Genomic DNA, 27856 nt, shown 5'->3' on the forward strand with positions numbered 1-27856 from the left:
TATATACGCACTACATCTTCTTTACCCATCCCTCTGTTGATGGACATTTTGGTTGCTTCCATCTTTGCTGTTATAAACAGTTCTGCAGTGAACTTTGAGGTGCATGTATTCTTTCAGATCATGTTTTCTTTTTGAGTATATGCCCAGGAGTGGGGATTGCAGGGTCATATGGTAGCTCTATTTTTGTTTTTTTAAGGACATCCATAAAATATTTTCTACCAGTCTGTAGGTCAGCTTCTCATTTTGTTTGTTTCCTTTGCTGTGTAAAAGCTTTTGAGTTTAAGTAGATCCCATTTGTTTATTTTTGTTATTTTCATTATTCTGGGAGACGGATCAAAAAAGATATTTCTGCAATTTATGTTGAAGAGTGTTGTGCCTATGTTTTTCCCTTCATATGTTCATTTTATATATATGCTTATAACTTCAGTGGTCATATGGTTTTGAATTTTTGTCCTACTGTTTGAAAGTGCTTTGTAATCATCTAGCCTACTAGCCAAACTCATCATTGATAATCAATATATTTTGTAGTTAAGCATATTCGCTTTTTTCCTGCTACTCTCTCAGTCTGGAATTACCTTTCATCACTTATCCCGTATTTTATGGTATTGTTATCTATCTTAATTTAGAAGGGAGCCTGTTACACATGTTGTACAGTCAGTGTTTGTTGTTACTGGATTCAGTGGATTAAAAAACATAATTTTGGAAATTGTATAGGAAAGGAAATGCAGAGCTGGAGGAAGAGATAGATCAGAGTTTTTAAGTGAATGACACTCTTACAAGTGTTACTGTTAAAAGACGAACCTTTACAAAATAAGGTGTACTGGTCCTTCTGTCTTACTTTATTGCTTGCATCAGAGGGATTGGATATTGACAAATAGTCCAGAAATAAGCATTCAGAAAATTTGAAACATGGATGAAAATAGGAGCTTTGTATAATATTGCTTCTTTTAACATTAAAAAAGTATCAATAATTCATAAGTAACTGTTGAAAATTTTCATAATGTAAAATAACTTTAAATGGGGAAGTCTTATAAGAGTTTGTTTTTATTTTAATTTTTAATGTTTGTTTTTAACAAATCCTTGAGTGCCTGGTGCACTGGGCCCACAATAACTTGTTTGACATGCATGGTAGTCAACTTGCATTTATTTGTAAATAAATCTTTTTATTGTTTGCTATTAAATGCTTGTAATGTATTATTTTAAGCATTTAAGTCCATGGCTGAACAGAAAACAATCTTTTAATTTATCTCCTTTTGACCATGAAGGAGCTTTTTATTATAGTTATAGTGGAAGAATCACTGAGCTCTATGAGTTGAGATCCTGAAACCTGTGCTCAACTCACCACCATTTTTAACCTCATTTTTCTGATGTATAAGATCTAGATATCATGTAGCTTTTGTTATTTGTAAATTTTTTTGGTCTTGCTTTTAAATATAACCCTGGTGGTCAAAATGTACTAAAAAAAAAAAAAAACCTGTAAAAATGAAAATTACCCAGATTTTATGACGCTGAAATATTTACTTTATGAAATATTGCTTGGGTAACCATTTAGTTATGTAATTATGTGATTAAACATCTGGGTTCTGGTCTACGTCTCCCCTTAGAAACTATTACTTATTAAGATTTTTACCAGGAAAGAGTAACTACTATATGACTTGAGTCATAAAGCTAATTGGCATCTAGATCTCCCAGCATATGTTTGTTTATTCTAGTTTTCCTCTTGACAAGTTGCCATAGATTTTTAAAATTGGGAGAGGGGGACTCAGGAAACAATCTGAGTATCCCTATTCCTTTCTTGTAAATTTTTTGACTGCTCTTGTAAATTTTCTTCTTAGGAGTCAGCTTTTGCCCTTGGGGCTCAGGGACTGTGTGGAGTGGGACTTGGGAGTTTACCAAATGTTGGTGCTTATTGATAAGCACAGTGCAGTTTCTCATTACGATTTGGTGCATACGAGCTTATTATTAGATGTACTGTAGACCAGACGGACGACCCTAGTTTACCCATTGTTTTACAAGATCCCCAGTACTCTGTGCTCTGTGGAAAGAAGAAACGCAGAGCCTTCTAGTCTTCATATCTGTAGGGTGTTCTGCAAGTTGTTGAAAGTGAGGATATGTACCTAGTTGACCAGTGTATAGTGCTTCTTCAGGGAATCTTCATATTAATGATGTTTTCTGAATAAGCATGCCCAAATATGGTAGGGTACAGTCCTAATCTTTTAGTCCAGACTGCGTCATTGAGCCTGTTAGCAGATAATATATGAGATGTTTCCATCTCCTTCACGATTCGTTTTCAGATTTCTCAGTATATGATGTATTTGTGAATATTGGTAGTGTATTCTCTGGTCACTGTTTTTTTTTAATAGCAGTATGGCCTTTTTTCTCTTTATTTCCTAGAGCCATATAACCCGGTAATTATTATTTCTGGTAGGAAAAGAAGAACATGAGGGATACGGCCAAGCTTGTTTTGAAAGGGTTTACTCATTTGAAATGGAAATAAGCACATGCTATCCATCAGTGGTGTAAATCCCTTCCAAAGAACTAAAATTCAGAAATATGTACACAAGTTAGCCTCTTTACTATAAGTATCCAAAAGAAGCATGACATACAGCCATACCCCTCTTCTAAATCAGAGGACAGAAAAGACATTCACTGGGCAATGGTCAATGGCAACCCACTCCAGTACTCTTGCCTGGAAAATCCCATGGACGGAGGAGCCTGGTAGGCTGCAGTCCATGGGGTCGCTAAGAATCGGACACGACTGAGTGACTTCACTTTCACTTTTCCCTTTCATGCACTGGAGAAGGGAATGGCAACCCACTCCAGTGTTCTTGCCTGGAGAATCCCAGGGACGGGGGAGCCTGGTGGGCTGCTGTCTATGGGGTCGCACAGAGTCAGACACGAATGAAGCGACTTAGCAGCAGCAGCAGGGCAATGGTCATGTAATTCAAAGATGGAGCATAATACTTTGTTAAGGCAGACAATGTTCTGAGTCCCGTCTGAGCAAGGTGCTTGGCAAAAATGGAGCTGAGTGGTACTGGAAGGGACTGCTTTCCACATTTCCATCTCTGGACATGGCCCATGCCCTACAACACCTCAGCAGGTTTCTGACAGTTCCCAGGCTCATCTTCAGGCAGCTGTGTTGCTGGACCAGTTTTGAAGTTGAATAATTTTGGAACTAACCAGATGTGGGTGAGACTTGGGACATACTGCAGGAGAAATAAAATAATGACTTTTTAAAAAACATACCCACAGAAACAATGTTTAAGCATTGACCACCAGATATGTGTGTTTGGGAGGAAAACCTTGAGAGACAGGAAGTTCTTTTTGTATACAGGAGTGTTTACAAGTGTAATATTTTCATACTCAAAATGAGGAACTGTGGACAGAGATTCCTCTGTTTATCTCTGGTTATTATACCTAGCTTTCTACCTGACCCATTAAATAAACACTTAATAAGTTGAATTCATGCTAAACCAGGATTTTATATGTTTTACAAACATCTGTTGATTCACTCTGTAAACTATTTCTCTGGTATGTGTAGGAAATAGGTATTATTTCTACACAGTACTTGGTTGGTTGCTCAGTCATGTTGGACTCTTTGCTACCCTATGGGCTGCTGCACGCCACACTTCCCTGTCCTTCACTATTTCCCAGAGTTTACTCAAACTCCTATCCATTGAGTTGGTGATGCCATCCAACTGTTTCATCCTCTGTCCCCTGCTTTTCCTCCTCCCCTCGATCTTTCCCAGCATCAGGATCTTTTCCAGTGAGTTAACTCTTCACATCAGGTGACCAAAGTATTGGAGTTTCAACTGCAGCATCAGTCCTTCCAAAGAATATTCAGGACTGATTTCATTTAGGATTGACCGATTTGATCTCCTTGCTGTCCAAGGAACGCTCAAGAGTCTTCTCTAGCACCATAATTCGAAAGCATCAGTTCTTCAACTCTGAGCCTTCTTTGTGGTCCAGCTCTAATACCCATACATGATTACTGGAAAAACCATAGCTTTGACTATATGGACCTTTGTCAGCGTAGTGATCTCTGCTTTTTCATATTTTGTCTAGGTTTGTCATAGCTTTTTTTCCAAGGAGGAAGCTCTTTTAACTTCATGACTGTAGTCACCATCCGCAGTAATTTTGGAGCCCCCCCAAAATCAAGTCTTGTCACTTTTTCCATTTTTACCCCATCTGTTTGCCTTAAAGTAGTGGGACTGGATCCTGTGATCTTAGTTTTTTGAATTTGGGGTTTTAAGCTGGCTCTTTCATCTCCTTTTTTACTTTCAAGAGGCTCTTGAGTTTCTCTTCGCTTTCTGCCTTTCTAAGTTGCTTCATGTTTTTGGCAGCTTGAGCAAGAAATAGTAGTAGGAAATTATGAAACCCTTCCGGTGCTTCTAGAGATGGATGATGGTGATGGTTGCATAGCATTGTGAGTGTACTTAATATCACTAAGCTATATGCTTAAAACTGGTTAAGAAAATAAAAAATTCTCCCTTACATGTATTTTACCACATTAAAAAATGAAAGTACTTTATCTTGCCATGCCTATCCCAAAAAAAAGCCCTTTAAGTGAAAATTCTATAATTATATAATATAAAACTGGGAATTATACAAAAAAAGATCTTAATGACCCACATGACCACAATGGTGTGATCACACTCATCTAGAGCCAGACATCCTCCAATTAGAAGTCAAGTGGGCCTTAGGAAGCATCACTACAAACAAAGCTAGTGAAAGTGGTGGAATTCCAGCTGAGCTATTTCAAATCCTAAAAGATGATGCTGTGAAAGTGCAGCACTCAATATGCCAGAAAATTTGGAAAACTCAGCAGTTGCCACAGGACTCGAAAAAGTCAGTTTTCATTCCAGTCCCAAAGAAGAGCAATGCCAAAGAATATTCAAACTACCACTCAATTGCACTCATCTCACACACTAGCAAAATAATTCTCAAAATTCTACAAGCTAGGCTTCAACATTACGAGAACCAAGAACTTCCAGATATTCAAGCTGGATTTAGAAAAGGCAGAGGAACAAGAGAAAAATTGCCAACATCCATTGGATCATAGAAAGTGAAAGTGAAAAAGTCAGGTTGCTCAGTCGTGTCCGACTCTTTGTGACCCCATGGACACCAGGCTCCTCCATCCATGGGATTTTCTAGGCAAGAGTACTAGAGTGGGTTGCCATTTCCTTCTCCAGGGAATCTTCCTGACCCAGGGATCGAACCCAGGTCTCCTTCATTGTAGACAGGCGCTTTACCAACTGAGCCACCAGGGAAGTCCATAAGCTACCAGGATCGTAGAAAAAGCAAGAGAATTCCAGAAAAACATCTGTTTTATTGACTATGCCAAAGCCTTTGACTGTGTGGATCACAACAAACTGGAAAATTCTTCAAGAGATGGGAACACCAGACCACCTTACCTGCCTTCTGAGAAATCTCTATGCAGGTCAAGAAACAACAGTTAGAACCAGATATGGAACAATGGACTGGCTCCAAATTGGGAAAGGAGTATGTCAACGCAGTGTATTGTCACCCTGCTTATTTAACTTCTATTCAGAATACTTCATGTGAAATGTCAGGCTGGATGAAGCACAAGCTGGAGTCAAGATTATTGGGAGAAATATCAATAACCTCAGATATGCAGATGACACAACCTTTATGGCAGAAAGTGAAGAGGAACTAAAGAGCCTCTGGTTGAAAATGAAATAGGAAAGTGAAAAAGTTGGCTTAAAACTCAACATTTAAAAATGACGGTCATGCATCTAATCCCATCACTTCATGGCCAGTAGATGGGGAAACAGTGGAAACAGTGACAGACTTTATTTTCTTGGGCTCCAAAATCATGGCAGATGATGATTGCAGCCATGAAATTAAAAGACACTTGCTCCTTGGAAGAAAAGCTATAACCAGCCTAGATAGCGTATTAAAAAGCAGAGATATTACTTTGCCAACAAAGCTCCATCCAGTCAAGGCTATGGTTTTTCCAGTGGTCATGTATAGATGTGAGAGTTAGACTGTGAAGAGAGCTGAGTGCTGAAGCACTGATGCTTTTGAACTGTGGTGTTGGAGAAGACTCTTGAGAGTCCCTTGGACTGCAAGGAGATCCAACCAGTCCATTCTAAAGGAAATCAGTCCCGGGTGTTCTTTGGAAGGACTGATGCTAAAGCTGAAACTCAAATACTTTGGCCACCTGATGTGAAGAGTTGACTCATTGGAAAAGACTCTGATGCTGGGAGAGATTGGGGGCAGGAGGAGAAGGGGACAACAGAGGATGAGACGGCTGGATGGCATCACTGACTCAATGGACATGAGTTTGGGTGAATTCCGGGAGTTGGTGACGGACAGGGAGGCCTGGCGTGCTGCAATTCATGGGGTCGCAAAGAGTCGGACATGACTGAGCGACTGAACTGAACTGAACTGAACTGAGGTAGTAGCCAGCTATTCTAAGTCACTTACATGACTCTCTGTTATAATGTTTATGGTTTCTTTGGATTCTGATAAGTTATATGGACTTTACATAAGCCTGTTATTGTTGATGTACAATTGTACATATAGAGGATTTTTTTTTTTTAGAAACTCATATCATGTTATAGCAGAGATGTGTATAGTTTTCATAGTGTTAATGAAAGTGAAACTACGGTTGTTGTTCAGTCGCTCAGTTGTGTCCAACTTTTTGTGACCCCCATGGACTGCAGCACTCCAGGTTCCTCTGTCCTCCACTATCTTTCAGAGTTTGCTCAAACTCATGTCTGTTGAGTCGGTGATGCCATCCAACCATCTCATCCTCTGCTGACCCTTCTCCTGTCCTCAGTCTTTCCCAGCATCAGGGTCTTTTCCAGTGAGTCAGCTCTTCACATCAAGTGACCCAAGTATTGGTGCTTCAGCTTCAGCATCAGTCCTTCCAATGAATATTCAGTGTTGTTTTCCTTTAGGATTGACTGGTAAAAAGATCTTGCTGTCCAGGGGACTCTCGAGTCTTCTCCAGCACCATAGTTTGAAAGCATCAAGTTTTTGGCACTCAGCTGTCTTTATGGTCCAACTCTCCATGACTACTGGAAAAACCAGTAACCGGCTTTGACTATGGGCTTCCCTAGTAGCTCAGACGGTAAAGCATCCACTTGGAATGCAGAAGACTGTAAAGCATCCACTTGCAATGCAGGAGACCAGGGTTCAATCTGTGGGTCGGGAAGATCCCCTGGAGAAGGAAGTAGCAACCCACTCCGGTATTCTTGCCTGGAGAATTCCGTGGACCGAGGAGCCTGGTGGGCTACAGTCCATGGTGTTGCAAAGAGTCAGACACAACTGAGCGACTAACACACACAGCTTTGACTACATGGGCCTTTGTCGGCAAAGTGCTGTCTCTTCTATTTCATACCCTGTCTAGTTTTGTTATAGCTTTTCTTCCAAGGAGCAAGCAGTCATTGTCCACAGTGATTTAGGAGCCCAAGAAAATAAAATCTGCCGCTCTTTGTACATTTTCCCCATCTATTTGCCATTAAATGATGGGACCAGATTTCATGATCTTAGTTTTCTTGAGTGTTGAGTTTTAAGCCAGCTTTTTCGCCCTCATGAAGAGGCTCTCTAGTTCGACTTTGCTTTCTGCTTTTAGAGTGATATCATCAGCATATCTGAGGTTGTTGATGTTTCTTCTGGCAATTTTGATTCCAGCTTGTGCTTCATCCAGCCTGAGCATTTCACATGATGTGCTCTGCATAGACATTAAATAAGCAGAGTGACAGTATCCAGCCTTGATATGCTCCTTTCTCCATTTTGAATCAGTTAGTTGTTCCATGTCCAGTTCTCACTGTTGATCTACATACAGATTTCTCAGGAGGTAAGTAAGGTGGTCTGGTATTCCCATCTCTTTAGGAATTTTCCAGTTTGTTGTGATCCACACAGTCAAAGGCTTTTAGCCTAGTCAATGAAGCAGAAGTAGATATTTTTCTGGAATTCCCTTGCTTTTTCGGTGATCCAACAGATGTTGGCAATTTGATCTCTGGTTCCTCTGCCTTTTCTAAATCCAGCTTGAACATCTGGAAGTTCACAGTTCTCATACTGTTGAAGGCTGGCTTGGAGAATTTTGAGCATTACTTTACTAGCATGTGAGATGAGTGCAATTGTGTGGTAGTTGGAACATTCTTTGGCGTTGCCTTTCTTTGGGATTGGAATGAAAACTGACTTTTTCGAGTCCTGAGGCAACTGCTGAGTTTTCCAAATTTTCTGGCATATTGAGTGTCACACTTTCACAGTATCATCTTTTAGGATTTGAAATAGCTCAGCTGGAATACCATCACTTCCACTAGCTTTGCTTGTAGTGATGCTTCCTAAGGCCCACTTGGCCTCATACTCCAGGATGTTTGGCTGTAGGTGAGTTACCATACCATCGTGGTTATCCTGGTCATGAAGACCTTTTTTGTGTAGTTCTTCCGTGTATTCTTGCCACCACTTCTTAATCTCTTCTGCTTTTGTTAAGTCCTTGCCCTTTCTTTCCTTCATTGTGCCTGTCTTTGCGTGAAATGTTCCCTTGGTATCTCTAATTTTCTTTGAGAGTCTAGTCTTTCCCATTCCGTTGTTTTTCTCTATTTATTTGCATTGTTTACTTAAGAAGGCTTTCTTATCTCTACTTGCTGTTCTCTGGAATTTTGCATTCAGTTGGATATCTTTCCCTTTCTCCTGTGCCTTTCACGTCTCTTCTTCTCTCGGCTATTTGTAAGCTTCCTCTGACAACCATTTTACCTTCTGGCATTTCTGTTTGTTTGGGATGATTTTGGTCACTGCCTCCTATGCAGTGTTACAAACCTCCATCCATAGTTCTTCATTCACTCTGTCTACCATATCTAATCCCTTGAATCTGTTTGCCACCTCTACTGTGTAATCATAGAGGATTTGATTTAGGTCACATCTGAATGATCTATTGGTTTTCTCTACTTTCTGCAACTTAAGTCTGAATTTTGTAGTAAGGAGCTGATCATCTGGGCCACAGTCAGCTCCAGGTCGTTTTTGCTGACTGTATAGAGCTGCTCCATCTTGGCTGCAGAGAATATAATGAATCTGATGTCTGTTTAGGTGCTAACTGACTCGTTTCTGACTCTTTGTGACCCTCCATGGACTATAGCCCACCAGGCTCCTCTCTGTTCATGGGATTTTCCAGGCAAGAATACTGGAGTGGATTGCCAATTCCTCCTCCAGGGAATATTCCCTACCCAGGGATCAAACTCGGGTCTCCTGCATTGCAGGTGGGATTCCTTACCTGCTGAGTCTCATTCTGTACACTGCTTATGTTTCATTTTATCGCGTTCTTCATTCTGACTTGCATTAGAGTTGGAATAAATTAAAAGAATAGAAAGTTCAACTGGAGGTGGTTGCCAGTTCAATTCAAGGAGGAGATTCCCAACAATTTAGACCTTTTGAAAAAGCTTTCTTTAAAAAAAAAAAGTTCTTTTTTATCTTAGCTGTGTTGTGTCTTCACTGCAGTGCACAGGGTCTTCACTGTAGTGTGGGCGCTTTCTCTAGTTGCAGTGTGCGGGCTTCTCGTGGAGCACAGGCTGCAGAGCTCTTGGGCTTCAGTAGTTGTGGTGCTGGGTTAGCCGTTCTGGGGCATGTGGGATCTTAGTTTCCTGGCCAGGGATTGAACCCACATCCCCTGCATTGGAAGGTGGATTCTTAACTACTGGACCGACCACCAGGGAAGTCCCTAAAAAGCTCACTTTCTAATATGACTCCCTCACCATACAGAACATTCATGTTTCGGGACTCCTGAGGTCAGGATTGAGTGTAGGTTCAAGAAGTTGAGGACGGCTTCTGCCACTAAGAGACATGACCTGAGAACTTCTCTAGGAATAAATTTTCATCTCTGAAATGAGGTAGATTGAACGACATATTTCGTCTGATTCTCACATTCCATGGCTTTGAAAACTTGAGAGAAAAGATGGCATGGAGCCAGAAAGAACTTTAGTTTCTCAGTTCTGGATAAGGAGTGGGTCTGACCATGTGTCTTGAATAATCAGGAAAGTTTTTTAGTCGGTCAGTGCCAACATATGTAGAGTTTACCCCAAACGTTGGTAAACTTTGTGTACAGGGACAGATAATACACATTTCTGGCTTTTCAGGCCATCTGATCTGTCACACATTCTAAATTCTGCTCTTGTTTCTTTCTGGATGCACCCTGTGGCAGGATCATAGTTTGCCAACCAGGGATTGAACCTGTGCCCCTTGTATTGGAAGCACAGAGTCAGAATTTACTGGACCACCAGGGAAGTCTTTAAATTCTGATCTTGTAGTGGGAAAGCAGTCACAGATGATTGAGATTTGGCTAACAGTTACTTTGATGACTCCTGGTTTCATTCTAAATACCTATTTTTCTAACTATCTCAAGTTAGGCAGAGAAATCAGTGGAAAAACACTATTAAGGCAATTTTATTAATTCCATGTACATAATATAACTAGTCTTTCATATCTAAAGATAACAGTCCAACCAGTTGTCATAATTTCATGGTCTACATACCTTAAGTTAATGGAGTGGATTTATAAAAGATACAAAAATATTTCACTGGCTTGGGAAAATGTGGTTTTGAGACTTCATTATGAGGAGGGATATAGGATGTGCTAGAGATTTTTCAAACCTCAAAGGCTGTTCAAAATTTATACTGTTAATAAAGCTCTTGCCTATTCTATACTTTATCTTCATTAAGAGCCTGAATTAGAGCAGATTTCTGTATTGACCATCTAGTGATGTCCATGTGTAGAGTCATCTCTTTTGTGGTTCGAAGAGGGTGTTTGCTATGACCAGTGCATCTCTTCGCAAAACTCTGTTAGCCTTTGCCGTACTTCATTTTGTACGCCAAGGCCAAACTTGCCTGTTACTGCAGGTATCTCTTGACTTCCTACTTTTGCATTCCAATCCTCTGTGATGAAAAGAATGTCTTTGGTGTTAGTTCTAGAAGTGTTCTACTTTTGTTTCTTTGGCATTAGTAGTTGGGAGCATAGACTTGGATTACTGTGATGTTGAATGGTTTGCTGGAATCAAAGGAGATCATTCTGTCGTTTCTGAGATTGCGCCCAAGTACCGCATTTTGGACTCTTTTGTTGACTGTGAGGGCTACTCCGTTTCTTCTAAGGGATTCTTGCCCACAGTAGTAGATATAATAGTCATTTGAATTAAATTCACCCATTCCAGCCCACTTTACTTCACTGATTTCTAAAACGTCAGTGTTTACTCTTTCCCTCTCCTGCTTAACCACGTCCAGTTTACCTTGATTCGTTGACCTAACATTCCAGGTTCCTATGCAGTATTGTTCCTTAGAGCATCAGACTTTACTTTCACCACTAGACACATCCACAACTGGGCGTTGTTTTTGCTTTTTTTTTTTTTTTTGACATTTTAATTTAATTTAATTTTTTAACTGTACAATATTATATTGGTTTTGCCATATATCAGCATGAATCCGCCACAGGTATACATGTATTCCCCATCCTGAACCCTCCTCCCTCCTCCCTCTCCGTACCATTGTAACATGTATAATATCATGTATGAAACAAGTCGCCAGTCCAGGTTCAATGCAGGATACTGGAAGCTTCTTCATTCTTTATGGAGCTGTTTCTTCCCTCTTCCTCAGTAGCATATTGGACACCTACAGACGTGAGCTCTCATCTGCAATGTCATATCTTTTTGCCTTATCATACTGTTCATGGGGTCCATTCAAAATTGTGGGGGTCTGTTCTAAATGTTAGTGAGTACCTCATCCTGATTTTTGTCAGTTCATAAAAAGAAGCAGTTGACTTCAGGGGCCCAGAAATGAATTTCTGGCCAAATTTAGAATTCAGCTTCTCAGAGCTAGACAATCCTTAAAGCTGATTTCATTTGAAATAGCAAATTTATTGCACACATCACTAAGAATATTTCAAGCAATAACTCTTAATAACCTGCCATGTTGGTTGTTCTCTTTGTTAATGGGTGATAAAGCCTAACAGCCAAGAGAAGAAACTGTACCCCCAAAAGTGAAATTTTGAAAATTTTAATTTCCTAGCAATTTTTCCTTATCTTTCATGCTCCTCTACCTTCTGTTTCCTCCTCATCCCACCCTCTGCCTCTGGTAACCACAAGTCTGATCTCTTTCTATGAGTTTGGGTTTTTTTTAGGTTCCACATAAAAGTGAAATCATACATTATTTGTCTTTCTTATACTTATTTCATTTAGCATAGTGCCTCAGATCCATCTATAATGTTGCACATGTTAAAAAAAATTTTTTTAAAGAAAATTAGTCTGTCACGTGAGTGCCTCTTTTTTTTTTAAGTCTGTTTTATTTCCAATGATTTGAAATGTCATTCTCATCATATATTTTGTACTTGAATTTATTTCTGGATTGTTAATTTTGTTCCATAACTTCTGATTATGCTGCCAAACTACCATGAGAATAAGTATTATCTTTTTTAATATATTTGTTAGTTTTATGTTTTAATATATATTTGTGACCCTTTGTTTTTAAAATAAAAAATTCTAGTTGCTATTTTAGTGTTCTGTTAAACTTTAAATCATATATGAATTAAAATTTATTTTCAGCTAAATCTCTAAAACCAATTTTTTTATGTCTGCTTATGAACTCTGGTCAGTGCTTTATATACTTCGGGAGTATTCTGTGGTCAAATATAAACACTATATAACTCCATGATTTCTCCTGAGTTTGAAGATTTTTTTTTTTCTTTTCTAGCCTTTAATCTAGACAATGAACAACCAGATTATGATATGGACTCAGAAGATGAGACCTTATTAAATAGACTTAACAGAAAGATGGAAATTAAGCCTTTGCAATTTGAAATTATGATTGACAGACTTGAAAAAGCCAGTTCGAATCAGGTACTGTGCCTTGTAAAAATGTCTCTTGTCTTAACATTTCATCTAACTAGCAGTTTTATTTTGCATTTTATTTAGACCTAAGTATATTACATTTTACTGTCATTTATATTATTTTACTGTCTCTTGAATTTCTTTTCCTAAGATCCTTTAATTTCTATTTACAATATTCCTTGACAGTTCAAGAAATACTTAAGCATACTGTCTTTGAATAAGAGTATGAAAAGTACAGTTCTGACTTTTTTCTTGTTTGGATATAAAAATAATACTAGTTACATTGTTATAATATCTTCTTGATCCTTTTCATAGAACTGTCTTTTTGACACTTCAGTAACTAAATTTGCTCAGTTGAGTTGCATTGGTAGTCATCTCACATCAATAAAGTTGCTCAGATTTGTATTAAGGTGCTTTTACCATTTAAGATTATTTTAGTTTTGCTTATTTATATAACATAGAAAATTTTAAGTGAAAGAATTATTTACAAAAAAGGAATTTTCTTTAGTGGAACATTCTATACATTATACAGGGACTGTAAAAACAGAACAGAGAATTGCTAAAGTGGAAAACTCTAAGGTTTGTTTAAAGCATTTCTACATGTGCATAGAAAATAAGAATGTGCAACAAAATGCCAGCAATGGTTATATTTAGGTACTGGAATTATTGGTGATTTTTATGTTCTTTTTCTTTGTTTTCCAAATTTATTATAATCAGCATGTATTGATATTACAGTTAAATTTTAAAAATAAAAGTAATAGTTGGTGTGCCTATGTGGTATATTAATATGCTAATTTTTATTAATGCAGTAAGAAGTTACTAATATAAATAAGCTTTTTACACTAGACTGTTAAAACTTTTCACTTGTTTAACTATACAAATTCATTATTTTCTCCCGACTTCCAAGTTAGTCCTTTAAATCCCTGAGGTATTACCAGCTCTTCAAAACATTTCCCACACTTATCCATTGTAGAATGACTTCACTGCATATTTAGCCTATCAGTCTCCCCACAACTCATTTTGATGGAAAGTAATATGAAGTATACTAACCCAAAAAATGCATTAAAACTGAATTTTATAAAATTCAACTTAATTGTATAAAAATTTAAAAAAAAAGAAAAAGAAAAGATGGATTATTTTGACTGAATTATTAATAGGTTTTGTATAGTAAAAGATCTCCTCTATGAAAAATAATTCTACTTGTATTTTTGAGAGGTTGTCTTTTCTTATTGGAAATTTGTTTTAATCATCAAGGTGAAACTCATTATAATTAGTCCTCACAGTTTTCCTAGGATTTTGATCACTGGCATCAGATATAGTTTCAGTTTTTCTTCTTTATGTGTAAATTTTCCTAGCAATCCTAAGGCTTGATCAGACTTGTGTTATTTCTACTGTTTTCCATGATTGCTCAGAAATTCTCATGGTGGCTGAAATTATGTCATCAGAAGCTTGCAGCGGTTTTTTCTGTAGTTTGCTTTCTTTCATTCAGTTAGTAATATTTATTTAATGTTCAAGTGAATAAGACAAGTGATAGAGGCTTTTCCTTTGTGAACTTACCATCTAAGTGAGTACAGGATAAACAAAAAACATGTCAACAATGCAATTAACTATCCACTATAATCAGTATCACCAACTCAATGGACATGAGTTTGAACAAACTCCAGAAGATGGTAAAGAACAAGGAAGCCTGGCGTGCTGCAGTTCATGGGGTTGCAAAGAGTCGGACATGCCTGAGCGACTGACCAACAACAATAATCAGCATCATCCTATTTCAGTTCTCTTTGCTCACATGCAAATTTCCAGGCCATAAAACAATTGACTAGGTTCTCAGAGCATAATAGTATCTACTTTCTGCAAAGAAGATGAAGGTGAAGGTTTTGCCATAGGAATAAAAAGGTGGTCTTATTAATAGAACCAGAGATTAAATAGAACCAAGCAAAAGCCAGACCTTATTCCAAGTGTCTGATCTGGGAATTCATGGGTTTCTTTATTTGCTCATTTTGCAAGGCAGTATAATACCAGAGTCCAGGGCAAGGAATCAAGTTTATGGTTAAACTGGTATTAGATTGGTAGAGAAAGACATAAAAGATGGACTGAGGCAAAAGCTTCTGCTGCCACTATTCTGTGGATACTGTTGCAATGAAGTTATTGAAAACTCCTGTTGCCAGCATCCGTGATTATTTTCAGCCCCCATCCTTTTGTCTTATTTGAGCTCTCATTTCTTAAAACTGTCATCACCTTTGGTCTTTCAAATATAGATCATTTCCTTTTGGTTTCCTTAATGATTTTTTATGACCATTTCTTCTAACTTTATTTTACTGGCTCCCTTTTCATTCAACTGCTGTGAACATTAAGGTTTCATAAAATTTTGTTCTTGGTATTCATATCCTGATTATTTGGGGGTTAATCACCTCATTGCGGATTTTTGTGTGTATTATAAAATACATATGCCTTTAGCCTTGACCTCTTTCTTAAGCCCCAGGATATTCTTTTTTCTCATCTTGTGCTGCCTTATGGATTCTCCATCTAGACCCACAGACCCTTAAGTTTAATCTTTCTAAAACTTAATCTCTTAACTTCAGATGATCTTATACTATATTCATTCTCTCTTCAGTGACTCCCAAAACTTAGGATCTTGTGGGTTTTTAAAACCCCTTATCTTTAGTTGCTAAATTTCTGACTCTTTGTTGTGCACCTATGTGTTCCTTGAATACTCAATCTTCAATGATCTCTTCTCTCATTTCTTCAGTCTTTTTCTTTTTGCCCAAAAATGTGCCAAGGGGCCCTATTTCCAAAAGAGCCCTTTCACTTGAGCCTGTCTTTCTCAATAAACTACCACCTTCTGTTTTTTGGCTTTTTTTTTAAATCACAGTTACATTTTCAAATTACACTCATTCCACATGCTAACAAGGTAATGCTCCTAATCCTTCAAACTAGGCTTCAACAGTATGTGAACTGAGAATTTCTAGATGTACAGATTTAGAAAAGACAGAGGAACCAGTAGTAAGTTGTCAACGTCCATTGGATCATAGAAAAAGCAAGGGAATTCCAGAAAAATATCTACTTCTGCTTCAGTGACTAGGCTAAAGCCTTTGACTGTTTGGATCACAACAAAATGTGGAAAATTCTTAAAGAGACGGAAATACCAGATCACCTTACCTGCCTCTTGAGAAACCTGTATGCAGGTCAAGAAGCAACAGTGAGAACTGGACATGGAACAACAGACTGGTTCAAAATTTGGAAGGGAGTGCATCAAGGCTGTATATCGTCATCTTGCTTATTTAACTTCTATGCAGAGTACATCATGTGGAATGCCAGACTGAATGAAGCACAATCTAGAGTCAAGATTGCTGGGAGAAGTATCAACAACCTCAGCTATGCAGATGATACCACTCTAATGGCAGAAAGTGAAGAGAAACTAAAGAGCCTGTTGATGAGGGTGAAAGAAGAGAGTGAAAAAGCTGGCTTAAAACTCAACATTCAAGAAACTAAGATCATGGCATCCCATCCCATCATTTCATGGCAAATAGATGGGAAAGCAATGAAACAGTGACAGACTTTATTTTCTTGGGCTCCAAAATCACTGCAGATGGTGACTGCAGCCATGAAATTAAAAGACGCTTGCTCCTTGGAAGAAAAGCTATGAACAACCTAGACAGCATATTAAAAAGCAGAGACATCACTTTGCCGACAAAGGTCCATATAGTCAAAGCTATGATTTTTCCAGTAGTCATGTACAGATGTGAGAGTTGGACCACAAAGAAGGCTGAGTGCTGAAGAACTGATGCTTTCAAACTATGTTGTTGAAAAGGATTCTTGAGGGTCCCTTGGACAGCAAGGAGATTAAACCAGTCAGTCCTAAAGGAAATCAACCCTGAATATTCATTGGAAGGACTGATGTTGAAGCTGACGCTCTAATACTTTGGCCACCTGATGTGAAAGGCTGACTCACTGGAAAAGACCCTGATTCCTGGGAAAGATTTAAGGCAGGAGGAGAAGTGAATGACCGAGGATGAAATGGTTGGATGGCATCACCGACTCAATGGATATGAATTTGAGCAAACTCAGGGATGAGAGTGAAGGCAAGGGAAGCCTGGCATGCACTAATACTCAGTTCTGAAGTTCTTACGTTGTTCTCTTATTAATTTGTGTCTCTTACCTTAATTCCCATATTGTCAGTTTCTTTAGGTACTGGATTTGTCTTAAAGTTTACTTTGTTATCTTACCCACAACCGATAGCACAAATGATGGACTGAGACTTGTTATTGGACTGTTGGGTAGTTGATATAGTAATGTTGGACTTACTGCTTAACTGGCTATTTTATATGTAAAAGCATTAATTTTTACATGTGTTTTATTCATTTGTGTATTAAATATTAAATTTATGCATTTATTGAAATTTCTAAACCATGAATTTTGTATATGTGTGCATGCTCAGTCATGTCTGACTGTTTGCCACCCCATGGACTGTAGCCTGCCAGGTTCCTCTGTCCTGGAATTTTCCAGGCAAGAATAATGGATTGGGTTGCCATTTCCTCCTCCAGGGGATCTTCCCTACCCAGGGTTCGAACCCGTGTCCCCTGCATCTCCTTTATTGTAGGCGGACTCTTTACCATTGAGCTACCAGGGAAGGCTGAGTTTTGTATGTAAGCAAAGTAAATGATCTTTGTTCTCATGGAGCTAGTTGCAGTCTGTTGTTTTTCAGTCACTCGGTTGTGTCTGACTCTTTGCAACCTCATGGACTGCAGCACGCCAGGCTTCCCTGTCCTTCACTCTCTCCCTGAGTTTGCTCACTTATGTCCATTGAGTTGACGATGCCATCCAACCATCTCATCCTCTGTCGCCCCCTTCTCCTCCTGCCCTCAATCTTTCCCAGCATCAGGGTCTTTTCCAATGAGTCGGCTCTTCGCATCAGGTGGCCAGAGTATTGGAGCTTCAGCATCAGTCCTTCCAATGAGTATTCAGTCTAAAAGAAGAATAATTTTTATCTCCCATCCCTTACCCTCAAAATAAGTAAGTCAAGTAAGTCAGAGCTGTCTTGGAAATCATAAATTTATCACAGATCCCTTTGCCAATTAAATAGTAGTTTCCACTGCTTTCTAGTGGGTGAAGTGCTAAATGGCAGAACTTTTATCTTAGGATATAAAAGTAGTGGGATTCTGTTTTTGTGGATTTTCAATCATGTGGTTTAATTTGTGGCTATTTTATCTGTAAATAGATCTTGCCAGTCAAATTTAATGTTGTCACCATGATAGTAGAGAGGCACTGATACTGGTTGCCCTAGAATAACTAAAGCTAATTTTTACAGAATGAGTAAAACCAAAATTATCCAATAAAATAAAAGTTGGTCATCAGTCGAGTTCAGTCGCTCAGTCGATATAACAATATGAAAACAGCAGTTGACTGAGAAAATACAGTTAACCCAGAAAAGTAATGTCAGGATGTTTAAACTGTGTATTGGGTTCTTGTTACCTCAGCTATAAAGAGGGTACTTAACCACCAGGCAGGACATTTCTAGCAGGAGCAAGAAGCACCAAGAGAAGAAAATCTGAGGCATTGTTTTAATCTCCTGACATCTCTTGCAGAAAGATAGGAAGCAGTGTTATTTTGATAACACTGTATAGGCAATTCACCATGATTCTGCGGGTTGATGGAAAGAGATTATGTTCCTCCCCACTCTAGGATTAGATTAAGTTCTTGATTTAATCAGTGAAGGTTATAAAATTTTATCAGAAGCAGAATGACCAGAGTTGAAGCACATGCAACATGTCACAGCACTGTTCCCCTTGGTCCCCAGAGCTACCAGTTATGCTACGAAGCCCCAAGCATGTGGTGGAATTTTATTAGATCAGAAAACTCTGTTCTTATTCTTCCACCATCCTTATAGACTTTGAAAGTATGCATCATCATTCCACAGAACTTCAACAGTAGGAGAGTGTCCACTTCAGGCTGATGTTTGGAAAATATTCGTTCTTTTGGTTTGGTCTCATGTTTCAGGCTCTGGCTGTCCTCTTTAGAGACCATGTTACTCAGTCTCTCAGATGCACTTAAGCTGACTCCACTGAGACTGAATAAACCAAACAATGGCCATTTATAATTGTATTGCACTAAAAGTAACTGTCACACGGACTGGAATACTTGAGTTGATATTGTCAGTGTAGTCTCTTCCTGTAGTCACACCATCTTGGCAGCCAAATTATAATAAGAAACCAACTAATTAGCTCTAGTAGTCACCATCATAGGACTAAAAGTCCAAATGATCATTGTCCAAATGATTGTTACATTTATTGCATCAAGTAATACCAATATGAGAAATCAGATCATATTAAAAATACGTTTTGTAAGTCATACTTTCTTCAAATGAATTAATACAACCACCAAATTGATTAGTATGCTGATCTTAAAATTTCAGTGATATTTCCCCCCCATTTCCAAGTTTTAGGAGATATTTCAGTTTGTTTTGAAAATGAATCTTCATCTCTAAAGTAATAAAAGTAAAAAGATTTGGGTACCACTACTTCAGTAGGCATTCACAGCCCTAAAACTCCATAATATTTTTCTAAGCTTCACTACAAATGGATCTTTGTAACCCCTAATCCATCTTGTTAGCCTCTGTGATCTTCGCAAAGAGCAGGGAAACAGATGTGACCAAGCAAATTTTTACAAACTTTACTTTTGAGATAATATCAACATATGTTGGCTGCATTGATAAAGGAGAGAGAGATCTCTGAGATGCCACTGTCCCAGACATGACATTGTCATCAGAAAGATGAATATTGAGAATAAGGATTCTCTAGTATTTAATCAGCTTTGTAGAGAAATTGTTTTGTATGTGACTGGTACAAAAAATTCAAGATTGTATAGTGTTGAAAATTCTGGAAACATGCTCAGTTTGTCCTTTTCAATTTCAGAGAAGTCATGTGTGTATTCAGTTAGCAATATATTAGAAAGTATTCATCATTTATTTTGGAGGGAGGTAAAAAGAAACCACCTGTAAATTCTATTTTCTGTTGAAAAACAGAAACGCTTAATGATGCTAGTAGACGAAGACTAAGTAGGTCCTCCAGTGTGTGGAATCACAGAGTATCAGAATTTCGAAGGACTCTGGATATCTCTAGTTCAAGACTTACTGTAGACTTCTCATTAATTCAGGCTTCTTAAATATTTTAAGTGGTGGAACTCACTACCTCTTAGGGCAAATTTCTAATTTTGGTAAATCTTACTAATAAATTCTTTGTTAGATTGAATTGAATTGTGCTTTTTGCCATCATGATACCTGATCATAACTGTTAGACTGATCACATTTTTTTCCTGTAGACAAAGTTTAATCTTTAAATGTTTTCCCCAAGGATTGTAATTAATGACAGTTTTTATTTTTTATTTAGCTTGTAACACTTCAAGAAGCAAAACTGCTGCTAAACGAAGATGATTACCTTATTAAAGCTGTATATGACTACTGGGTGAGAAAACGTAAAAACTGCAGGGGACCATCCCTCATTCCTCAGATAAAACAAGAGAAAAGAGATGGCTCTACCAACAATGACCCTTATGTTGCCTTTCGGAGGAGAACAGAAAAAATGCAAACTCGAAAGGTAATATGCAAATTAGGTTTAACTGAATGTACCTAGATAGTATTTAAGACCAATATTTTTTTTTCTGCCTATAGCTTGAGTAATTTTGAGTAATTTGGACATAAAGTGACGCTAATGACATTGTTGAACTTTATATTAGAAAGCCTGCTCTTCAGTAACCTCTATCCTCCAGTTGTTTGCAATGTTTGTTTAATGTTTGTTTAATACCAATGAGCTTTATAAATCTATTGATTACATCATTTTAGGGTTGCAGTTGAAGTGATATGAGGAAATTCATGTTATGAGGAAACAGGAGTTTTGAGTTCTTCAGTAAGCTGTACATTCTATACGTATCTTCTATTTGGAAGCTTAAGAGTTCCTTTGAAACCATATTCTAAATCATGAATGTAAAAAAGGACTTTACTCCCTCTAACTACTGTGGGGTCATGGGAAGTTGGTAAAGGTTCATTTTCAAGCCTGTTCTGCTAACAGTCACAAGTAAGACAGTAAGACGGCAAAATCTTTTTCCCCTTTTCTGAACTGTCAGTTGTGTCAGATTTCAAATTGACAAACTTGTCCTCACCTAGCTTTCACAAGCAAGATGAGCCAGAATTCTAAGAGAAACTGGGTCTCATGCTGTGAAATGATACGGTAAAGAAGAAAACGTTATTTTAGAGGGGGTAGTCACTGTCTTCCACTTCTCATAATTAATAATAAACACCAGACGCAGTAACACATTCTGTAACGTTGTAGAATATTAGGAACATGCAAACGTAAAAAACGGAAGGAATTGTAATTGGAGGTCCAGCGTTTTCTCTGGATTCCTGTTTCTCCAAACATGGAGTGCTTGTCCTTGTCAGCTGTTAATATAACAGCTGTGAAGCATAACAGCTGCCAGGGATAGTATATTTAGGGGAAACTCTTCTGCTTAACAACTAGTTTTTATAACTATTTCTTGGATTTCCCAAATGTAGAGGACCTTCCCTAACCCAGACTGAGTTTTCAATTTGGTGTTTTGGTTTTTGGCTACGGAGATATTAGATATTTCATGAAGATTAATGCCTTGTTTAGAAAAGACTATATGAGATAAGTTTGTAAATACAGTAAGGTTTTATAAATTTAGATATGAGGAAGGAGAGGTTTATCTGAATTATTGAAAAATCTGAATTTCCAATTTTTAAGAGAAATATAATTGGTTCAGATGTATTGCAAAACAGCAATATATTTTGAAGGAAAAGTACTGTTGGGTTTCTTTTAATGGATAAGCATGAATACTTAAGATAGCAGTATTATTGACATAAAAAAACAATATTCCTAATACTTAAATGTGTTTTATTCTTACATAAGTTAAATCACTGTTTTCTAACCAGCACATTTTGCGAATTGCTAGAAACAAGTTCCTGTGTTTAGGCATTTCTCCATTGTATAATAACTAGGCCAGCATTTTCCTGACGCTGTGATTCCTAACCTTCCTCTTATCTGTTATTTTCTTATTCATCTCTAGCATGGTACATTTTCTTTTTCAATGGTCTTTTTATTTCTCTGTCTTTAGTTGTGGGACCAGAGACTATTCCCCTTCACATATACTATTGTTTCTTGGAAATGTCTGAGTTTTAAAATGAGAAAATTGGGAAAGGAGTCGAGAATGAGTACCCTAGGTGTTCAAGAGGTGGTTGGGCACTGGGATATGCAAAAAATGAATACTAGTTCACAGAGGTTCTCTGCTTCCTTTCCTATTCCCACAAACTTAAAAACATTCCAGAGGGGGTAGCTATATAAATAGCTGCTGCAAAGGCTAGAGTAAAGGACTTCTGAAATATTTGCTTAGAAGTCTAGAACTTAATTTTAATCATTAAACTAATGTTTAGTTTGTGAGTGCTTAAGTGCTTTAGGACATTCTTAAGTGAGATGGTGTTAAGGTGCCGGCGTGTCTGAATGCACTGACTGGGAAGGCTTGAATCAGCGTATACATTTATGTGTTTAACCCACAGGTAAAACTGTTAACATGTGTGCCTTCGTTCTCTCCTCCTGTGTGGCCCAGGTGAAGCAAGATAGGCAGGAGAACAAACTTCCAGGGTGGTGCTTCTCAGTCTGGCTGCACATAACAATCACTTGTGAATTAGCCTTGGTTTACAAAGATCTATAGTTAACTATAAATTACAGCAGTTTGAGAACTGCTTCCCTAGAGATTTGGCAGTTGATCAAAACTGTAATATTTAACTGGAATAGGAAGACAGGAATTTGCTCTAAACAGAGTTGGTTGTGGAGAAGGGTAAAGGGAATGAGTAAATTTGAATATAGGAAGTAGACAATCTTAAAAGCACAGAAAAGATGTCACTATGAACTTACAGATTTTAATATTGCTGCAGCTAGAAATAGATATAAATCTGTGCGATGTACATAAATGTATTATAGGCTTATTTCCTAGCTCTGTTCACTTAGAGCGTCTAGAAGCAATTAGTGGACTATAGCCCACGAGGCTCCTCTGTCCGTGGGGTTTTCCAGGCAAGGGTACTGGAGTGGTTTGCCATTTCCTTCTCCATCAACCTAGTACCTTACATAAAGCTAAAATCATGACTGCCTGAGTTGGTCAGGTTATAAACCACAGTTCCTCCTCCCCCGCTGCTGGCCCACCACCATTTAGCCTTCTTGTGAAGACAATGTAAGAAATGGTCTTCAAGCCAAGAGACAGAAATGTAACTGTTCTAAAACCGTGAGGAAACCTCAAGATCTGGTTTTGACAGAGATGAATAGTGAACGAGGCCCAGATTACATAAGACTCCAAAAATTCACGAAGAAGTTATCTGAAAGGGAAGAAGCTATGTAGCTGGTATTTTGTTGTTGTTTAGTCGCTAAGTTGTGTCTGACTCTTTGTGATCCATGGACTGGAGCCCACCAGACTCCTCCGGGATTTCCCATATAGAAGCAACTAGAGTAGCATGTAAAAATACTGTTTTCCTTTAAGGAAACCAGGGCTCCTTAAAAAAAAAAATGGTTGATTTCAGGTCTGGTACTAGGAAAGCATACAGGTAAATTTGGAACATTCTGCTTTGCCAGAATATAAAAATGTGATGAAAGAATGTTGGAGCTGTGTCAGAAAGCCTCAAGAGCCAGCTTAAATTAGAGTGACTCTGCTGATCACATCTGGGGAAGTTTGTATGTCACAATAAGGAGAGTAATGGATTATAACTCATAAAGTAACCCATGCATCCATACTGATATAAATGTATGGATGGATGATAGATAAAAGAGAATGCTTTTCTTTACCATAGATTTCCAACTTACAAATGTCAGTGAAATGATGGTGTTCATTTGGCAACTACCATTGTCTCTGGCAAAAGTTAGAATTAACGGATGATAAACTGATGGGGGGAATTTGATTATATAAAGTCCCATAGTGTACTTTTTAATTAAAAAAAGAAAAGAAAAATAGTAATTTGACTAGAGAAGCCTGGCAAGCACCATCTTAATCGAGTGATCAAAGTTAACATCAGCAGTAATCCGACAAATAGGTATCATTTAGCTCCTGGTATCATGAGCAAGGGACACAGTTTCACTTCTGTAATGGTCATACCAAAAGTTCACAACCCCAATTTAAATGTGGAAAAACATCAAAGAAACCCAAATTAACGAACATTCTACAAAAAATAAATGGCTTCTACACTTCAAAACTGTCAAGGTCATGATCACGATAGAAAGTCAGAGTAAGTATTCCAACTTATAGAAGATTAAAGAGACATGGACCATAAAGAAAGCTGAGCGCCAAAGAATTGATGCTTTTTAACTGTGGTGTTGGAGAAGACTCTTGAGAGACTCTTGGCTAGCAAGGAGGTCAAACCAGTCAATCCTAAAGGAATTCAACCCTGAATATTCATTGAAAGGACTGATGATGAAACTGAAGCTCCAGTACTTTGGCCATCTGTTTTGAAGAGCCAACTCATTAGAAAAGACCCTAACGCTGGGAGAGATTGAAGGCAGGATAAGAAGGAGGTGACAGAGATGAGATAGTTAGATGGCATCACTGACTCAATGGACATGAGTTTGAGCAAACTCTATGAGATAGTGAAGGACAGGGGAACCTGGTGTGCTACAGTCCATGGAGTCGCAGTCGGACACAACTGAGCAACTGCACAACAGCCAAAGAGACATGACAGCTAAATTCAATTTTAATCCTGAATCAGATCCTAGACTGGGAAAGAATTTTTTATTAATAATAAATTTTAATAATAAAAATTATTATTTCCCACCAATGACCTTTATAGCAACATTATATAAATATAGGAAATCTATATACTAACTGTTGTATTTCTGGTTGTGAAGGACATTAGTGGGTCAATTGGTGAAATATGAGGAGAGTCTATAAATTAGATAATAGTTTTTATATCAGTTAATTTCCTGATTTTGATAATGTTACTGAGATTGTATAAGAGACTGTCATTATTCTTAGAAAATATACATTAAAGTGTTTAGGGGATGAAGGCATTATATCTTCAACTTGAAAAATATTTAAAAATACTGTTGCTAATAAGTTATGTATGTATGTGTTTATATACATACATGTATGTGTGTCATAGTCCATTTGTGCTATTGTAACAAAAATACATAGACTGGGTGGCTTAAACAATGAATATTTATTTCTCAGTTCTGGAAGTTGGGAAGTCCAAGATCCAGGTATTATCAGACTCGGTGTCTATTGAGGGCCCGCTTCTTGTTTCACGGATGGTCCTTTTGCTGTGTCCTCACATGGCAGAAGGGGCAAGAGAGTTCTCTGGGGTCTCTTTTATAAGGGCACTGATCCATTCATGAGGACTCACAAAGCCCTCACCTCCAAATAAAAATCACATTGGATGGTTAGGATTTCAACATATGAATTTTCAGGAGATGCAAATGTTCAGTCTGTAACAATGTGTATATACATCATAGAGATATATAAAGCAAATATAACATATTAACCTTTGGGGAATCTGGATGAAGATAATATGGGAATTTTTTATACTATTTTTGTAGCTTTTTTGTAAATCTGAAATTATTTCACAATAAAAGGTAAAAGTAGAAGAAAGGGCAGGAGTGGGGTAAAGAAAACTTAGGGAAGCTACTTATTTGGGCCTCGAGAGAGCAGGAGATGAATGAGTAAGAAGGGGCAGAAGTGCAGAGTCCAAGCGGAACATGGAGTGAGGAGGAGGACAGCTGGAAAAGGTGCTGGTGCACTTTTTCTTCAGCTGCTGTTATTTATCTTTGGGACTTACATTTCTTTCATTCTTAGACTTTAAGCCTTTTGAGGATAGAAGACATGTGTAATACTTTTTACAGAGATCAATACTAAAGTATTCAAGTATTTTGTACTTTAATATTTGCTCTTGGTTATGTTCATTTTTTTTCAATCATAAGGTGCAGCTGCTGCCTGGTTACAAAATATTTTGCTTAAAACTGTGCTTTAGATTTTTGTCTTTTGTCACATATATTACTGAAGGGGGAAAGTGATGTATTTCCTTTGGATAAGATTAAAGAGGATTTATTATTAATAACATAGTATTTTTTAATATTCAGTATGCACTGCCTTAATGAGATTTAGTGTAAGTAATGTTTTATAGGTAATGATTAATTTTTAAATACAAGAAACTACGCAAAAGAAAACAGTAAAACTTTGTATCTTCTTCAAGTTTTATTTTATCTTTTATAATCCTCCGATACGAAACTTGGCTTTCTTTGGGTTCAGATTTCTAATGTCACATTGCTTTATTAAGTCAAGTATGGAAAGCTTGCTTAAATACAGTCTGAACATATAGAATGAGGAGTGGCAGTGGTCTATTTTTAAACAGATAGTTCCACACCTAATAGAAAGTAAGAATTCTGTGGCTATTTGATTGAACAAAATATTTTTATTAACAGTAACTTTTAGATGCAGATGATGCGGGTAATTATAACAGCCTTCTCTAGTTATTAGTTAGAACTTTTACCTGTGAGTTAGTTCAAGTTACTTTTGACACTTCAAAGTAAGAATTTATAATGAAATTCAGACCTTTACTAGTAGATCTCTTTTTCTACTCTGCAGTGAGGTTATACTATATTCAGCATGGTAATTCCATTCCTTGAGATCCTTTATATTCTGTAATCTATTTTATATCTGAGTTTTTTTTTTTTTTTAAACTTTACAATATTGTATTGGTTCTGCCATATATCGAAATGAATCCGCCACAGGCATATACGTGTTCCCCATCCTGAACCCTCCTCCCTCCTCCCTCCCCATACTATATCTGAGTTTTTAAAGTGAAGCTTTGCTTTTCATTGTGAATCTTTACACTGTAGTGTATTGAACTGTCCAGCCATGATTAGAAGGCTGAAAGGATAGCAACTCAGTTTGGCTATTTTTAGATAACCTTGATTTGACAGAACTGTTTCTCTCTGTCATTGAAAAAGACCTTATAACAATAAGAAAAGATCACATTTTTTGATATAGTAGTTTTTGTTTCAGGCAGACTTTAAAAATTTTATGTTGGAATTATCCCATCTGTGTCATTCCATCTTTTCAACAGCTGGCAACTTTTTTTTCTGAATATTTATTGAGATATTTGCTTTTTTTTGTTTTTAGTTAAATAGCTTGTCTTAATGTAATTGCTGTTTAGATGTGTGTGTGTGTGTGTGTGCGTGTGTTTAACATTTTGCTTTTATAGAATGAATTTAGGTCTGATAAGATTTTGATGAATGAGGCTGGAAATCTGGACAGTTGGATTTATTCTTTTAAACTTATTATTTTAAATAGAATCGAAAGAATGATGAAGCCTCTTATGAAAAGATGTTGAAACTGAGACGAGAATTTAGTAGAGCCATAACAATTTTGGAAATGATTAAGAGAAGAGAGAAAACAAAACGAGAATTATTGCACTTAACCTTAGAAGTTGTGGAAAAAAGGTAACATTGCTATTCTTACATACCAGTAATGCTTCAGTCAAATGAAAGGCAAAATGTAACCAAATTTCAGCTTTATAACTATTGAAATTGATTATCTAACAATATCTACATTTTTTGAAAATTGTGATTGCTAGTTTTTGCTTTTTGTTTTTAAACCATTAAGTTGCCAGTTTGGGTTGCAAATTTGGGAGATATTTTTGTGAATAGTATAGATCCTCTGTTACACTTAATTTCTTGTTGTTGCAGAATTATTTAACTGTATTTAGAAAAGAACTTGGAGATCGTATTAAAGTTTCTATTAAACACAATTTGAGAGAAATAAATGTTTAATTGATTTTTTTTTTTTTTTTTTGATTAGTTAGGAAATACTTGTTTCGGTGCATTTTGAAAAGGTATTCACCAATGTAATAATCCTTTTCCTGAAAATATGAAATGTATGAAGAGTCCATCTTCTGTGTATCTTAGAGATTAGGAGAGTTTTGTTTTTACTAAATCCCAAATATGAGCTTCTTTATTCCCATGCGTTTTCTCTCTTAAG

General features: G+C 37.3%; 1 protein-coding gene across 3 annotated transcripts in view; it reads left to right on the top strand.

Annotated features, from left to right (window-relative positions):
• The window catches only part of EPC2 (enhancer of polycomb 2), a 128216-nt gene that overhangs the window by 74375 nt on the left and 25985 nt on the right, over positions 1–27856 (top strand). For all 3 annotated transcript variants that reach the window (XM_086352574.1, XM_086352583.1, XM_086352590.1), the window contains exons 3-5: positions 12702–12847; positions 20224–20430; positions 27170–27318. In XM_086352574.1, coding sequence (XP_086208700.1) covers positions 12702–12847; positions 20224–20430; positions 27170–27318 — 502 coding nt within the window. The remainder of the gene's footprint in view (positions 1–12701; positions 12848–20223; positions 20431–27169; positions 27319–27856) is intronic.

Source organism: Bos grunniens, chromosome 2 (assembly GCF_055505025.1).
Source record: "Bos grunniens cultivar Pamir isolate PY7600 chromosome 2, Bosgru_T2T1.0, whole genome shotgun sequence".
In the NCBI taxonomy this organism is placed as follows: Eukaryota; Metazoa; Chordata; class Mammalia; order Artiodactyla; family Bovidae; genus Bos; species Bos grunniens.